Source organism: Watersipora subatra, chromosome 1 (assembly GCF_963576615.1).
Source record: "Watersipora subatra chromosome 1, tzWatSuba1.1, whole genome shotgun sequence".
In the NCBI taxonomy this organism is placed as follows: domain Eukaryota; kingdom Metazoa; phylum Bryozoa; class Gymnolaemata; order Cheilostomatida; family Watersiporidae; genus Watersipora; species Watersipora subatra.
The window spans coordinates 66,551,035-66,569,336 of NC_088708.1; the positions used below are offsets into that span (position 1 = coordinate 66,551,035).

The 18,302-nt window shown below is 37.4% G+C and overlaps 1 protein-coding gene across 1 annotated transcript in view; it reads left to right on the top strand.

Annotated features, from left to right (window-relative positions):
- Positions 1-391: 391 nt before the first annotated feature.
- LOC137390617 (WD repeat and FYVE domain-containing protein 3-like) overlaps positions 392-18,302 on the top strand; it is a 63,956-nt gene continuing 46,045 nt past the window's right edge. The window contains 15 exon segments of the mRNA XM_068076945.1: positions 392-427; positions 782-905; positions 1,824-2,089; positions 6,417-6,609; positions 6,709-6,824; positions 7,232-7,336; positions 10,509-10,638; positions 11,180-11,235; positions 11,703-11,947; positions 12,265-12,425; positions 13,006-13,101; positions 14,601-14,648; positions 15,562-15,755; positions 16,414-16,653; positions 17,395-17,639. Of these exon segments, the coding sequence (XP_067933046.1) occupies positions 407-427; positions 782-905; positions 1,824-2,089; positions 6,417-6,609; positions 6,709-6,824; positions 7,232-7,336; positions 10,509-10,638; positions 11,180-11,235; positions 11,703-11,947; positions 12,265-12,425; positions 13,006-13,101; positions 14,601-14,648; positions 15,562-15,755; positions 16,414-16,653; positions 17,395-17,639 (2,240 nt within the window). The 5' untranslated portion in view covers positions 392-406.

Consider the following 18,302-nt stretch of genomic DNA (forward strand, 5'->3'; position numbering starts at 1 on the left):
TTGATCTCTACTAGACATTAAGATACTGTGTGTAGAACATATCATAGTGTGGAGTAATAGGATGTCAGCTCTTTATCTTCATCTATAGGACAACGCATTGTTAAATTATTTGAACACAATATGGAGGATGTATAAACAAATATTGGTAATCCTGCAATCTTACTATTTACGTGTAGGTTGTGTTTGAATGGCTCTTCAGACTAGAACCTGAGGGATGAGTGGCATACTGGGGCGTTTCATTAAGGGACGGAAAAGGGGAGAGACAGGTTCGAACCACCCGGAAGGTGAAGACACCTCAAGACAGGATAATGCCCTTGCGCTCACTCATCTTAAAAGAGTTTTTGCCGACTTTCAGCAGGCAGGTGGTGGTGCGAACATCCAGTCACCCGAAGATAAGCTCTACACTATGGTTCCCCTTTTTAACAGGGTAAGCCTTCTCTTACTGTCATCACCCTTCCATATTCATTTGGATCATGTGATGCTGCGTCAGTTGCCACTCAGCGATATCGTGTTGTCTCTGGTGCTAGCATTTGTAGTGGATTAGCTATAACATATGCTACGCAAGGTCGCACTGTGTAAAAACACAGTTTTTTGTCTGTGTACTATAGTCTGTGAGTGTGCAAACTCTATCAAAGTGTCTAGTGTATGTTTTATGATGCCGATGAAATGTTGAACATGTTTGGCGAGTGCTAAAATGGGTTGGTGTAGGTGTGTATGCTCTAGAGGAGTGTTCAGACTATCGCTAGGTGTTGTTGTTTGTACTAGCGCTTTGTGCCAGCAGGTGTTTAACAATGCTCCTGCCACCGATATGGTTGAACGGTTTCATGATGTGCACCAGTTCAGCTCTCATATTGCAAAGCTGATGGTGAATGAAATAAAGAAACGTGCTGTCAACCTCTCTACTGGTACGTCCTCATTATCAATTGCATTATATTGTACCTTACTCAGTTTACTCAAGGAGACAGCGTGTTATCTTCCCTAAAATAACCTATTCTTACTCTGCTTTATTCTATTAGTGAGATTATTATTATTAGCGGTTATTATTATATTATTTACTCTCCATATATTGCAGAACAAGAGTTGTATATACTCATGGTGTGTGGTGAATTTAATATTACTAAATTATATAATATCAGTTCACATTAAAATGTCCTTTTTATTAATTTTGTTTTCTTAATGTGAATAACACATCTGTTTGAAAATTTCTAAAAAGATAACTAACCTTTGTAATTGGTGTGTTCTGCTTAATGAAAGCCCTGAACGCTGTCCCACATTCAATTGGTAAAGCACCAGGTCGCTACAATAGCTGGAGGCATTGAATTAATGAGATAGCTGTGGGTTTTCATGTGCCGTATTGAAATAATTTGCATATCTACAAAATTTCTAGAAGACTCATCTCACATCGTGTAAAGCCAGACTTGCGCTGAGCTCTAAAATCTTTGTACATGCATGTCTTAGTTATGATCAGTGTATACAACCTTATCTTGAAAGGTCTGTACATTGCCAGCGCTTGATAACAATTGTACCCAAACTCTGTCTTCGAAGATGACTTGTTGTGATTAGGGCCGCTGCCGACAGTTACATCATGATTTCGCACTAATACAGTGTGATTTAGTTCATGATGCCCTTAATGCGAGGCCTCGAGTGCGCGTAGTCCTGTTCATACATCTCTGTCATCTTTCTGACTCCTGTGTTATGTTATTGATACTTATATCATGTCAAGTTATCTTCCGGAATTTGCAGCCTGTTTATAGATTATGTAAGGTTAGCCGTTGGGTTCGCTTCTTATTCATTCACCGGCAGCATTGTGACTTTACCTCCAGATGATGCCTGCTTGGCTATCGCTATTTTCTTGGAGATTGGACACACGCAAAAACCAAGCGATGGATGGCAGCTCTTCACAGCAGTTGACACATTGGCTTCTGGGTCTCCCGGCATCATAGACTGTATGTCAGCAGCCTACCTTGCTTCGACCTTAGTCAAATGTCTCTATCTGTTCTTTGACTTACCTCCTGTCGAAAAAGGTCAGGGCCGTGGTGACCTGACACCCGCTGAGAGCAGACTACTCCTACAGAAAACATTTGTGCAGGTCAGTTTTTGGTGCATCTTCTGATGCTTATGTTTGTTACTATGGTAATAAGTTTTAGTTAGTGTAATCATTTTTTTATGCATGTGTTGATACTGTTATGCATAAATTTAGGCTTGTCGGCATTGAGATTGCTCTACGATAATTATATTTCCGTGTGTCTGCTGATGTCTAAATGCTGACTTGCACAACTTGTGGCCGTCAGTCTAATCGAGTCATCATCTTGTCACTTTTATGCACTCTATTACTGTTAAAATCTCTTTGTAAAATGACTTTGTAGATGGTGCTTAATAAGTGTATTTGATTGCATTATATCAGACTGATCATAAGAGAACTTGCAAGAAGCAATGGTGTTCATGAAAACAACACTCTTAACTCAAGTTTCTTGGAAAATGAACAATAGTGAATATACCCTAGGACACTTATATTTCGCTAGTATTTAGTTTCGTGAGTAGCATACAGACTAAAATTTCGCCGCAACTTAATTTCGCGGCTTTGATGATTGCGAAAATATAGTGATGTGAAAATAAATGCAGTGGAACAAACATAATTAAATTTCTCAGGTCCAGTTCACTGTTAAGAAAAGATTTTCAATTTCGGACTAGTTTGTATTTGTGAACCGCAGGTAGAAATGTGTGGGCGAGATCGATAATGCAATTTGATCGCTTGCTGCCATTTGTTTCTTGGACTATCAATGATGTCTAGGTCCCTGCCGCCATGACTGATGAGGGACCAATATTGATCTCAAGTATTTATAGCACGTGATGGCCATGGCTCAGGGTTGTTATTGTTTTTGGTTGGTAATAAAATTCATCACTACAATAATTATTATTCAATTTTATGACTTTCCCCTACCAGACTTTCATCCCCATCAGCTACAAATTCAGTGACTAAACTAATATCATCATCTTCCTCATTTGTCTTGGCTTTTCCAAAAAAACTTGGTATCTTCATTTGCTTTGCCAAGCTGCTCAGTCGGTGTATTAGCTATAATGAGTTTAGCAAAATTTCCCAATGAGCCCAACCACACAAGAAAATTACCTGCATTTCTAATATGACGATTTTATTGTGGATATCAATGAACTAAGCTATTTAATTTCGCGTTTTTGCTTGTGCATTATGATAGTTTAGTTTCGCTCATGAAATTTTCATGAGAGGATGACTCCACGAAAATGCGAAAGTTAGATGACGCGAATACATAAGTGTCCTAGGGTAATGTCATAGACCTGTACTACCACAGATTGTCGGTTTTTAACATTTTCATGCACTTTTCACTTTCCGGCAATCAATTAAACACTTCATATTGTACCATACAATTTAACTACATATTATAACGTTTAACTACATTGTATAACATATAGAATTTAACTACATTGTATAACGGATGTGTTTAACTACATGGCGTAACATGTAACGTGTTTAACTACATAGTATAACCTATAATATGTTTAACTACATAGTATAACATAATATATGTTAAACTAGAGTTAAACACATTCTACATTATGTATATACCATGCAGTTAAACTCATCATATGGTCTTAGTTCCTACTGCCTCATGAATTCATATGTATGATATGGAGAGGCTCTGGTTGTCAAGTAAAGACCACTTGTTAACACTGACTGTTTAGAAGCTCTGACTGCAATATTTAATTATGTTGTCTCCCAGCAAACATGAACAGTTGGCAAAAATAATTGATCATTAAATCTTCTTACTGAGAATCACTACTGAATTGTTCAGTCTAAGCATTGATCAGAGCTTCAATCTATTACTGCTGTTTTGTTTCCGCTATGGTGCAACTAACCTTTGCATACAATATCTTAAACTCGTGTAGCAGTCTTCTCCAATATGCCTGTGGCCTGTGCACAAATTTCCATTTGAAACTCGATAATTTTTTGGTTTGCACGTATGTGATATACAACAAAGGCTTACACTGAAAATCTCAACCCTCTGTTGATAGAACATACCTTGTTAGCCTTTTTTCTACAAGATTTGGGTTGCTCTGTCTTATTTGTCTTGCAAATAGCAATTCCTTTAGTAGTATCTGGGGAGGGTAAGCTAATATTAGCTGACAGTTAGTAGAAGGGATTTGTTCGACTCAACTACTTCACATTGTCAGACTCTCGTAGAATCTTCTCGAGAGTGAGGATAGACTTTCAGACATCTCTAACGATAAGAAAAGAAGTGTGGAAAATACAAGTTTTGGTCAATTCTTTGTTAGAACAGTTCCTAAGTTGTTCATTGTTTGTTGTGAGTTGATTCATTTACCCTAGGACACTTATGTATTCGCGTCATTTATCTTTCGCGTTTTCGCGGAGTCATCCTCTCGCAAAAATTTCATGAGCAAAACTAAACTATCATAACGAACGAGCGAAAACGCGAAATTAAATAGGTTTTTTCATTGGTAGTCCAAGAAACAAATGGCAGCAAGCGATCAAATTGCATTATCGATCTCGCCCACACATTTCTACCTGCTGTTGGTTTACAAATACCAACTAGTCCCAAATTGAAAATTTTTACTTACTAGCGAACTGGACCTGACGATCTAATCTGTTTGTTCCACTGTATTTATTTTCACATCACTATATTTTTGCACTCACCAGAGCCGCGAAATTAAGTTGCAGTGAAATTTTACTCTGTGTGCTACTCACGAAACTAAATACTAGCGAAATAAATGTGTCCCAGGGTAGCTCATTTTTTGTGACATGAATTTGGCTGATTTCGGTCTAAAATTGAATGTGTAATGAGGCACTAGTGATGCCATGGTTCAGTAGCAACTTCAACATAGTTTAAATAAAAACTACTAATTGTGGCTAATCTTGTTATGTCTCTTTCTCTCGCTACATTTTATGTAAAAATACTAAGTTCTTTGGTCTCGCCATTTGAGAAACATTCTCAAAAAAAATCATCCTATAATCGCCGCCTATCTTTTGTTTATTTTAGATACAGCTTAACCAGATATTGTATTATTTAAAAGGATGTCCTACCAGCTGAGCACAACAAATTATGATATCACTAAATGCAGGCTAGAGAAAACAATCATTGTTTCCATACTTCATGTTCAATATCATCAATAAATGCTTCTGCCTGTGATTTTACACGCTATTTGTATCATACTACCAAGTCTTGTTGCTCAGTCAAGCTTTCAGGCTTTTTTTCAGATTTGTGTAGCTAATCAAAAAATTAATAATAATAGCAATAATAATATAACCTTTCTGTTAGCTGGTTTCATTTAGTTTCCAAATGAGGTACCAAGGTGTAATCAAAAGGCAATCAGACTGCGCTGAATAATGTTATATTTGGTTTGGCGAGAGTGAAAACCTTTTATGAGATCAAACGCTTCAGGTCCCTAGTGGGGCTGCAATCAACTTCTGCCAGCAAATAATTACTGCCATTGTTGTAATCCAAAAATATCTGAACCTTGGCCTTCTATGAATGGTACAGTATTCGTTGCTGCTATTCTAACCATGCAGACAATCATTTACTTCATTGCCCTGGTGCTTTGAGTCACAGAAGTTATTAAGATTAAGCTGGGTAGACAGCTGAGATAATGAATTGTCATGCTTCTTTGAGTGACCATGGAATTATGTCCACCTACCTACTGTACAATGTGCATACAATTTGCACTCTTCGTAGAAGTGATCTTTGTGTGGTTGAGCACTCATGTGAGTGCTGTGATCCTATATCCTATAGCATGGAAGTGCCCTTTGCCATCGAAGAGAAGTAAGACAAGATTTTCATGCAATGTCATGTGACAAAAATTGCTCTAAGATTTATGTGACCAGTTTGCAAAATGCTGCTAGTGAACTGTCTTGTTTTTTGGTTGCAAGCCTTTCTTGTTTCATCTTTGAACCACCTTCACAGATCATGGGTCTATGGTGGGATGATGTATGCAGTAAGCATTTATTAGCACCGTGCATGTCCATAAACCTGGAGTTATCTTCTACGTACTGCTTTCAGTTATGTGTAACGAAACAGTGATTACTCGATGAAAGACCTACAAATGAATCATAAAATATTTAGCATATACCGAAAGTGTTTGTTAAAAGGCCATCCTGCAGTTATTGTATCCTGAAAACATCGAAATATTTATTCATGTCCATATTCGCTGCCTATAGACCTTAGCTGACTCAGTTATTGTGTATAGTTCTGTACCTCCATTAAAGCATAAGCTAACATATTTCTCATAAGTTTATGAGGGCAGGCTGGTAGAATTTAAATGCCTCATGAGTACTCCTTTGTGTGCACCTAAATTGTCCTTTTTTATGATTTATGTGGCTGTCAAGCATAATCAGCACATAACAACTGTTTGTTACTTTATTTCAATAGGTACTCGTTAAGATGTGCACACACCAAACTCCTGCTGACGAGCTGGCTAGCAGCGATGATCTGAAGCTGCTATTCTCAGCCATATCGAGTCCCTGTCCAGCTTATAACCACATGTGGAGGAAGAGTGCTGCTGAAGTACTGATGACCCTCTCCAGACATGGTTTGACTCAGCGGGTTGTACAATATATTCACGGTGGGTACCTGCTATGAGCGTGAATTCCGTGGTCAGTTTATGCATATTTCTCTGTACCAAAGTTTTTAATTTTGCTTCATTGACACAATTTTTCTACAGATAAAGAATGCATCTCTGACTGCATTGGCAACATGCAAAACAACGCTGATTTATCTCCTCTGGAAATTGTGGAGATGTTTGTAACAGTATTCTGTTTTCTCAAGGACTCTAGTGAGGTAAGTCACCCAGCGCTGAGTTAGCTAATGTCTAGTTTCGGTAGTCCCTTTTATATTACTTTCACGGCAATGCTCAATAACCCTGTCAGCACTTCTCATCGACTTCTGCTTCATTATAGGGAATGTTGAATAATTAGATATTGTTTCAGTATTGGACTAACTTCTTCATGAACTTCTATTGCAACAACTCAAAGCATCATACGATAGACCTAAGAGTGTGTGATTTGTTAAAAGTTTGTGTATGGGCTTGTGAACTCACTCTGTATAACTAGTGAACGTTTCTACATGCTGTTATGCCAACTTTGTTGGATGAGGTAGTAGACATCACACAGATCTTGCATCATATTATTGAAAGATAACAAGCAAGTGAGTTGCAGCTAATGTCAAAATACCATGCACTTTGCTAGGTGAGTCAGGTGCTATTGGAAGACTTCCGCTGCTGCGATGGTTACATTTTCCTTATCCAGTTCCTTTTGAGGTTGGAGGAGGACGTCAGGGAAGAAACCGTTCAAGTAATTATCGAACATATCTTATGTTTCAGCTTTTGTAAGCTTTATTTGAATGAAACATTGTTACCCATTTTTGATGCTAAGAATTGTCTACTTCAGTTTGATTTGACAAGATGATTGCTAGTAGACAGAGATACTAATTGCTTATGTAATAGTCTACTTCAGTCTGATTTGACAAGATGGTTGCTAATAGACAGAGATACTACTAGCTTATACAGTAGTCTATTTCAGTTTGATTTGACAAGATGGTTGCTAGTAGACAGAGATACTACTAGCTTATATAGTAGTCTACTTCAGTTTGATTTGACAAGATAATTGCTAGTAGACAGAGATACTATTAGCTTATACAGTAGTCTACTTCAGTTTGATTTGACAAGATGGTTGCTAGTAGACAGAGATACTACTAGCTTATACAGTAGTCTACTTCAGTTTGATTTGACAAGATGGTTGCTAGTAGACAGAGATACTACTAGCTTATACAGTAGTCTACTTCAGTTTGATTTGACAAGATAATTGCTAGTAGACAGAGATACTAATTGCTTATGTAATAGTCTACTTCAGTCTGATTTGACAAGATGGTTGCTAATAGACAGAGATACTACTAGCTTATACAGTAGTCTATTTCAGTTTGATTTGACAAGATGGTTGCTAGTAGACAGAGATACTACTAGCTTATACAGTAGTCTACTTCAGTTTGATTTGACAAGATGGTTGCTAGTAGACAGAGATACTACTAGCTTATACAGTAGTCTAGTTCAGTTTGATTTGACAAGATGGTTGCTAGTAGACAGAGATACTACTAGCTTATACAGTAGTCTAGTTCAGTTTGATTTGACAAGATGGTTGCTAGTAGACAGAGATACTACTAGCTTATACAGTAGTCTAGTTCAGTTTGATTTGACAAGATGGTTGCTAGTAGACAGAGATACTACTAGCTTATACAGTAGTCTAGTTCAGTTTGATTTGACAAGATGGTTGCTAGTAGACAGAGATACTACTAGCTTATACAGTAGTCTAGTTCAGTTTGATTTGACAAGATGGTTGCTAGTAGACAGAGATACTACTAGCTTATACAGTAGTCTAGTTCAGTTTGATTTGACAAGATGGTTGCTAGTAGACAGAGATACTACTAGCTTATACAGTAGTCTACTTCAGTTTGATTTGACAAGATGGTTGCTAGTAGACAGAGATACTACTAGCTTATACAGTAGTCTAGTTCAGTTTGATTTGACAAGATGGTTGCTAGTAGACAGAGATACTACTAGCTTATACAGTAGTCTACTTCAGTTTGATTTGACAAGATAATTGCTAGTAGACAGAGATACTACTAGCTTATACAGTAGTATAGTTCAGTTTGATTTGACAAGATGGTTGCTAGTAGACATAGATACTACTAGCTTATACAGTAGTCTAGTTCAGTTTGATTTGACAAGATGGTTGCTAGTAGACAGAGATACTACTAGCTTATACAGTAGTCTAGTTCAGTTTGATTTGACAAGATGGTTGCTAGTAGACAGAGATACTACTAGCTTGTACAGTAGTCTACTTCAGTTTGATTTGACAAGATGGTTGCTAGTAGACAGAGATGCTACTAGCTTATACAGTAGTCTACTTCAGTTTGATTTGACAAAATGGTTGCTAGTAGACAGAGATACTACTAGCTTATACAGTAGTCTAGTTCAGTTTGATTTGACAAGATGGTTGCTAGTAGACAGATACTACTTGCTTATACAGTAGTCTATTTCAGTTTGATTTGACAAGATAATTGCTAGTAGACAGAGATACTATTAGCTTATACAGTAGTCTACTTCAGTTTGATTTGACAAGATGGTTGCTAGTAGACAGAGATACTACTAGCTTATATAGTAGTCTAGTTCAGTTTGATTTGACAAGATGGTTGCTAGTAGACAGAGATACTACTAGCTTATATAGTAGTCTACTTCAGTTTGATTTGACAAGATAATTGCTAGTAGACAGAGATACTATTAGCTTATACAGTAGTCTACTTCAGTTTGATTTGACAAGATGGTTGCTAGTAGACAAAGATACTACTAGCTTATACAGTAGTCTAGTTCAGTTTGATTTGACAAGATGGTTGCTAGTAGACAGAGATACTACTTGCTTATACAGTAGTCTATTTCAGTTTGATTTGACAAGATAATTGCTAGTAGACAGAGATACTATTAGCTTATACAGTAGTCTACTTCAGTTTGATTTGACAAGATGGTTGCTAGTAGACAGAGATACTACTAGCTTATACAGTAGTCTATTTCAGTTTGATTTGACAAGATGGTTGCTAGTAGACAGAGATACTACTAGCTTATATAGTAGTCTACTTCAGTTTGATTTGACAAGATAATTGCTAGTAGACAGAGATACTAATTGCTTATGTAATAGTCTACTTCAGTCTGATTTGACAAGATGGTTGCTAATAGACAGAGATACTACTAGCTTATACAGTAGTCTACTCCAGTTTGATTTGACAAGATAATTGCTAGTAGACAGAGATACTACTAGCTTATACAGTAGTCTAGTTCAGTTTGATTTGACAAGATGGTTGCTAGTAGACAGAGATACTACTAGCTTATACAGTAGTCTAGTTCAGTTTGATTTGACAAGATGGTTGCTAGTAGACAGAGATACTACTAGCTTATACAGTAGTCTAGTTCAGTTTGATTTGACAAGATGGTTGCTAGTAGACAGAGATACTACTAGCTTATACAGTAGTCTAGTTCAGTTTGATTTGACGAGATGGTTGCTAGTAGACAGAGATACTACTAGCTTATACAGTAGTCTACTTCAGTTTGATTTGACAAGATAATTGCTAGTAGACAGAGATACTACTAGCTTATACAGTAGTCTACTTCAGTTTGATTTGACAAGATGGTTGCTAGTAGACAGAGATACTACTAGCTTATACAGTAGTCTAGTTCAGTTTGATTTGACAAGATGGTTGCTAGTAGACAGAGATACTACTAGCTTATACAGTAGTCTACTTCAGTTTGATTTGACAAGATGGTTGCTAGTAGACAGAGATACTACTAGCTTATACAGTAGTCTAGTTCAGTTTGATTTGACAAGATGGTTGCTAGTAGACAGAGATACTACTTGCTTATACAGTAGTCTACTTCAGTTTGTTGACCCCGTGATATAGTTAACTGATATGTTTATTCAGGCATTGAGAAATCTGGTGCTATTGGTTGGGTCACTGACCACTTGTGGATATGTACAGATCAATCCTGTGTCCGATTCCAGTTCTGTGTTCAAGTTGGAGAATTTTACAGTTCCTAAGCCTCTGGGGAAAGGTTCGTGTGCGATACCAACAATGTAGTTTAAAAAATTGCTAATTCGATAGTAAGGAGACATTTGCTCGCTAGTGATTGCAAGATCAACTTTAATGAGCTAAATATGACCACATTCATGTAGTTTTAGGAAACTGTGTGTGACTAATCGAATTTCATGAGAGCTACAACATTTTGATGCTTATATTCTCTGATAGAAATAGTGCTCCCATAGCATATCACATTACAGTTTGTACGAGAGTATTTTGAGAGAAAGAATAATACCATATAGTGTGTGCCTTTTGTCATCATGCTAATTGGCAAAATTTGGTCTACACAGTATTCCAAGCAGAGGTACTGCTATAGTTTTAAATACATGTACTGATCTATCTTTGCAACGGAGAAATGATAAACATCTACTATTAAGTCTTGATTGGCTTAATGATTTTTTTACAAAATCTGTAAACTTTCACTATTGACTAGTAACATAATTATTTATTCTTGTAACTGTGACTGCAACTATATCTAACTGGCCTTCTTATTCAAACATCTTATTCATATACAGGTATCAGCGTAAGGAATGTGCAAGCTTTTAAAGTACTACAGACTGTCTTTATAAGGGTGAGTCATCTGCCTACCCAGTGGCACGTATGATTCTGAATATCCACAATGTTTTAAGCAAAGTTTTATATTTTTAGGCAGGCATTGCGCTATCTTCTTTCTCTATATTATAATTAAAGATTCAAGCCAAGGCCTAGTATTAATGATTCTCTCTTTTTTATATTAAAATATTCTGTCAATCTTCAACATATCTGTTACTCAAGTAAACAACAGAACTCACTCCTTGCGGAGTTCTTTCTTAATTTCAAACGGTTTCATCGTGTGACTGACAGCATAAATCTAAACTAATTTACAGCCAATTTAACACTATTGATCATCTGGGTGGAGTTATGCTCTCATCGTACTGACAACTACTAGATTTCTCTCTAAATAAAAAGTAAAGCCCTACAGTATATTTAAATTCCTTTGTCTCTGTGTTGAACCAGTAGTTTGAATCATAGGACACATATTACTGAACTTGTTTTCAGTCTAAAACCAGCCACATGGGTGGCATCATACTTGAGGTGATCAGCAGCCTCTTCCACCAGGACAATGCCAACTATTTCATTCTCGAGCCACAGTCAACTCTGCCCGAGTTTGCCGAGACTATCCACAGCAAGCCAGCTGATATACAGAACAAATACTTTGAACTCATCGAGTTTATAGTTACCAATCTTAATTTTGTGCCATGCAAGGAGCTGAATGGGATGTCTCTGCTGCTAAAGGCTAACAGGTGAGGCATCGTAGGTTCACCTCTACGCATTAGTGTGGCTTAGCGACTTCTGTGGTATTGCATGTAATTCGTTCATCAGCTATAGTGACCCTACGGTGTTAGTCTAAGAGACTGCTGCTACTCTGCCTGTTTAGCCACGACATGGAAAAGTGTTCACGTCATTATGAGTGTACGATCGTTCAACAGGGCCTCGTTATTTTTAAAAGTCTCTCCAAGAGCACACAACTTCTGCTGCTCAAGCAAACTGTAATAAGCTTACTTCATGCGCAGTTGTTATGGTTACTGTAAGAACTGAGTCTATCTTGCGTCTTGTGTAGGAACATCGACTGTAGCCTGATATGCATGAAGACTGTTTTGAGGATCCTCGATTATTCGGTTGTCTACAAGAAAGTATTCAGCGAGGTCGGCCTTCTCGAGGTGCTCATAACCTGTCTACACCGGTTTGCCAGCACTGTCAAAGAAATAGAGACTAGCAAAGGTGAGTCTTTCAGCTTTTATTTTCAACAGATTTTAATTTTTGTCACTGGTGCATGCCTAGATCTACATGAAAGGATTTTATAAAACAATCACAATGCCCTTGTGATGTGTGTGCGCGCGGCGGTGTGATGGTATTGTGGTGGTGTGCAGTGTAATGTGATGGTGTGGTCATGTGTGGTATGGTCATGGGCACTGTGATCGTGGGGAGTGTAGTCATGTGTGTGATTGCGCATTTGTGTGTTTTGTGAACATGGTCTTATCCACTTGTTTTGACAATTTCTTTACAAACATAAAATCTATATAAAAGTAGCACGATAGAAAGTTATTGAATATCCGAGAGTTGCGTGATGAAATGTGAGGCTGTAGCTCATATCCATAGCATAACTGTATTGCAGCATTAATCCATGCTGACTGCATCATAGCTCAAGGTATCACATGACTGTTGTATTATGTTGAAATAGCTAATATCCCTGTCACCATGATCTCAAATATTTCAAAAGTCCTGTAGCGGTAATCTTACTAGGAGTAATATCGTGTTTATCTTATAAAATAACTAGTACTTGCACCCTTCCTGATTGAAGGTGGGGAGGTGATGGATGGCAAAGAGAGAGATATGGGCTTTATGGTGATGAATGCCTTAGCTGTGCTCCTCAAGGGAACTAGTGGCAACAATGCTGGTGGGTTATCTCTAATCTCCTTACCAGTCTTTGCAATAATATGTATTCTTTTAAACTATTTTGTACAGTAGACGCTCCTACACAGTATACCTCCTATAACGTAAATTCCACATACATAATGTAAAGAATTTATGTAAAGCTTTTGCCTTGTACTACATAAAAATTCCATACAGCGTTAAGTGTGAAGTCCACGTAGGTTCACAAATTTGATTTGAATAACGCGCGTCTCGTTGTTTGCTTCAAAAATATCGCTTTTCCTCTTGTTGCATGCAAGAGAGAAATCGATTTGTAGGTTTATCCCTATTATATACCCTAGGACCCAGGCAGTCTAGTTCATCGTGAGAGATCGTCAGGTGTGTCGATAAAGCACAGATAACAAGTAGCTGTGCAAATATTCAGTTAGAGTGCCGGTCTACCGATCTGTGTGTCACGAGTTGGAGTATCGTTGAAAGCTATTTTTTATCATAACCTGGAACCTAATCGCCGGACAGACAGATGGACACCACTCTTATTATAGTAAAGTTATACTTTTGTTCTACTTTATTTTAAACACACAAAACATGGTTGTTTTCCTTTTACAAAATAAACTTTGCTGTCTAGAATTAAAAAAAATCGAGGTAAATTGACATTGAAGGTATGCGCTATCCTTAATTCATTGTAAAATTATCTCAATCATGGACGATGAACAAGTGAAAGTGATAAGAAAAGGAAGATTCAAAAGTTATCAGTGCAAACCAATAATACTACAGTTACTGAACAGTCATTGAATTAAAGGGTTAAGTCTAGTCTTTTTCCATGTGAAGAACCAAAGGGGTGCGTTCGGAAAGATTTAGGAACAGGTTAGGCAATTTACATGTATCTTACTGTTCGTATTATGTAAAATCCCTGTAACATAAACGTTTCCGAAATGGATTATTTACGTTGTAGGAACGTCTACTTTACTGATATTTTGCTCTCATTGTGTTCAACTATGTACGCCCAATCATCTCTAATTGTTAGGTGTACATATGTCTGTATGTCTGTAATGGTGGGTGGAGCAGCGTGTTACTGAGAGCATGACTTCTCGCAGAATTTGTCAGCATACATTTTTGTCATGTTATTGGATGTTTGCAATTGTGTAGTTACCAACTTGAACCAATCTACTGGCTGAATCTAAAACCTTTACCGGTCTTTGTTGATGGTCTAATGAGTTTGTCATTCGACAGTTTGCATGTTCTATGTCATTCCCTTCTATCACCTCTACTCAACCTTAAATCTTTGTGTTTATAGTTTCTAGTTATGGGCAGGATTATTTGCCTAGCGCACCACATTTTAGCACACCGCATGTAAACCTGAGCTAGGCTAGAATATGTAGAGTGTAGTTTCAATGTTGTAAGCCGCATGCTTAGCCTGGTGTATATGTATCTGGCATGATATCTGTTTGAAGCTAGAATGTTCTTTTCTGTTATTTTCTGGAATATTGTGCATATTGTTTGCTCTATTATCAACCGTACATGCAGAGTCTTACAACTGGTCTCAAGATGTCTATGGACAAAAGTTCAATGAAGGTAATCAGAGGGTTGGCAATAGTTGTCTCTGTGTGGTGAGAGAGCTGAGCCCACCTTTGGCTTTACGTTTTCTAAACAAATTTATAGCATTTGTAATGACTTCCTCCTTTCTATGTTAATATGTTCTTTTAAGCTAAAAAGTCACTGCCTCAATAAAACCACAGAACTCTCTCCACAAGGAGTTGCCTCACAATCTCACAATGCTGTCATTGCGTGACTGACAATGTAACTCTAAACTAGTTTACTGCTAATTTAACATTATGGTTTGACTGGTTGGAGTTATGTCCTCATTTTACTGACAACCACTTCTGATTTAGTTTCAAGCTCTAGCTTCCTAATGCATATGCCCTAGTGCCTCTATTTGCTTATGTGTGAAGATAGTCCTCCATCTGCTATTTCCTGTGTTGCCATTTTCTGATTTAACATTTGCTACAATTTAGGAGTTGTTTCCTCAATAGTTTCATCCCACTATCTTCAATGGATGTGTCACAATAGCTTGCGTTCTTCTAACATTAGCTTGTTGTTTCTGTTTGCTTTTCTTCTCATACATTATGCTAAAAGTTTATGTTTGTGCATACCGATGGGGCATATTATGGTTTACTTCAATGTTTAATTGGTTGATTTTTATCTAGCCCTTGCAGTCACAGGTATGTGTTGATTGTGTAATACTTCTATGGTTGTATCTATGGTACACCTTTAATTGTGTTGTCGTTATTCATGCTGTGCTGTAAAATTGTTGTATGCCAATTGGAAAGTACATGTATAAATGGTGGCAAACAAGACGGTGGATTTTTTGGCGTTTCTATTGTTTAGAATGTACATGTAAGTTTGCTATTAGATATCTGATGATATTAAATTAACTTTTTTCACTTTTTTGTAATGGCAGTTTGGTAAATGGCTTTCACCTTTTTAGATGTGTTCAGGCAATGTGGAGGGGCGAGATGTGCCCACAATCTCATCCCTTACGAATTCTCAAGGCGACAAGCTCTCAGTCTAGTCAAACAATTGCTCTTATCTAGTGGAGGCGATGATGACTTAGGGACGCTGCTCTGTCTCATGCAGAAAGATCCCATGGAGAATACTCATCTTAAGATCTCAGTTCTCAAGGTGCTGCTGGGATCCGTCTTTTATAATTTGGCCTAGCATGTGGTCCTCACAACCTAAGTTTGACAGACTTTGTTCCTTAGAGCTTAGCTTATTCTATTGGGAGTACTGGGTAGTTTAGATAGACTTAGCAGTACAGTAAAGGATAGAGCAGCTCTGTTAACCCTAATCTTTCTAAGTTTTGGCTTTTATATGTATGACACTCTTATAGTTTATCTATAGATTATTACATCTATTATCTAGATTATAGCATCTATTATCTACATTATAGCGTCTATTATCTAGATTATAGCATCTATTATCTAGATTATAGCATCTATCATCTAGATTATAGCATCTATTATCTAGATTATAGTATCTATTATCTAGATTATAGCATCTATTATCTAGATTATAGCATCTATTATCTAGATTATAGCATCTATTATCTAGATTATAGCATCTATTATTTAGATTATAGCATCTATCATCTAGATTATAGCATCTATCATCTAGATTATAGCATCTATTATCTAGATCTATTATCTGCCATAGATCTACAGTATTATCAACCTGTACATGCAGATGTACGGTTGATGTCCGTCGATGTCTTTATGGAATGCACAGCAGTTTATGGCGCATAACATTGATTTGTTGGTTAGCATCTGTATTCCTTTGGTAGGTAATATCATCAGCTATGGGAGAGAGTCATCGAACAAGGACTATGTTTAGGAAGGTAGATGGGTTTCAATATGTGATGTCTATTCTGGTGGCCATGGACGTTTGTCTAGGGGCTGCTCCAAAGGCTCCCTGGAGTGACCTTGAACGCCTTGCTAAACTCTCATTGCTTCAAGCTATATTCTGCACGCTGACTGTGGCTATGAGATATGAACCTGCCAACGTGAAGTTCTTCAAAGCTGAGGTAAATATTCTTAATTCCCAATTTCATCAGTAACACAGGTACAGGCAATTTTTATTACATCCAACTGGCTGTTTTCGACCAAGTAGCCCTGGTACTCCAATTTTGGTATCACAGAAAGGAATGGCTGCACCCATTTTTTCAGAATCATCTTTTTTCATATCAGAGGCTGATAGGTGGTTTAATGCAGCGATTTTCAACCTTTTTGAAATATTGCATATTATTAAATTCATAAAATCCTGGAACACACCACCAAACAAAATGACACAGAATGACACCCTAATGCAGTAAGACATATAGCTAATAAGTTGTGTAATGTATTTATACACCCATTCAGTGTGAAACCTGTTTTGATGAGCACGACGTGGATATCCTTGCAGGATTAGTAAAAAGTCAAAGCTTTTGGTCACCTTTTGAAGCCTTGAAATAATTGTGCCAATCCAGGAAAATAAATTGCTTTGTATGGGGCTCGAACTCATGGCACACCCAAGATGCACCGAAAACACATCCATGACACACCAGTGACATGTGAGCCACCTTACTGAGCTGAAGAATAATTGTGCAAATACATAGTCTCTGCGCTTTATGGCCCAAAAAAGTGCACTGGTGGAAAATCACTGGTATAATGTATATCCTACACCTGTTACATGGCTGAATACATTGGATTGTTGCAGTATACTAGCTCAGCTGTGTGCTTGACCTAGCCTCGTTGCTATGCTGATTATACCAACATTATATCCTTAGGTGCAGTACTCGAGTCTCCTCACAGTTCTCAGGCTTCTCGGCTGCTTCACTAACAACACAGAACTTGGCCAGTCTGATCCCGATACTACGCCATCATCTGACCCCGTGTTTCAGGAGTGCTTTGGCTCGGCCTCTCCTCTTCGTACGTTCTCAGCGCCAGCACCTGAGAATGTTCCAGTATCTTTGATGGACTGCTGCTTCTTGTTCAGGTGTCTGTATGATATGGCGGTCGACCATTTCGACAGGTTGGTTCAATAGAACAAGTACTTGTCAGTACTTGTCGCTGTTTCTCATTGCTCATGTTTTTTTGAAGCTAAACTAGATTTGTTAAAGCAGGTAAATGTCTCAGTTGTTATATTTAGTTACTATTAACACTCTGATAGACCTAAACAACTATACAGCAGGTACACGTAGACAATTATGATAGTTTAATACTATAAACAATTTTATGTAAACATTGGAAGTAAATTAGAAAAATTGGCATACTTCGCATGTATATACTAATATAATATATAATACTAAATAATAGTAATAATTTAGTAATAATACATATATATACTAAATTTCAAAAGCGTTGCAATACCATGTTTCATAAGTTCTGTTTTAAAGAGCAGCAAAAAGAGAAGACATACTTAAAGAGGGATTGGATTTAAATTGTATGACCAGTTAGTGCTGCCAAAGCCATCATAGAAATATTGGGGAAATCAGCTGACCTTGAGATAGTTTGCAGGTCATTGTGTAGTTTTAAGAAGTTGCTGAGGATTTTAGTAGTATCTAGATAAGACCTGTTATATTTGCTGCATTCGTAGCCAGCAATTCGTAGCCAGCAAGCAGATGGTTGGCTTCAGAATACTGCGTCCCCTCAATACGCATCACAAGAATTAGAGACTAGATAGTACATGAGCACT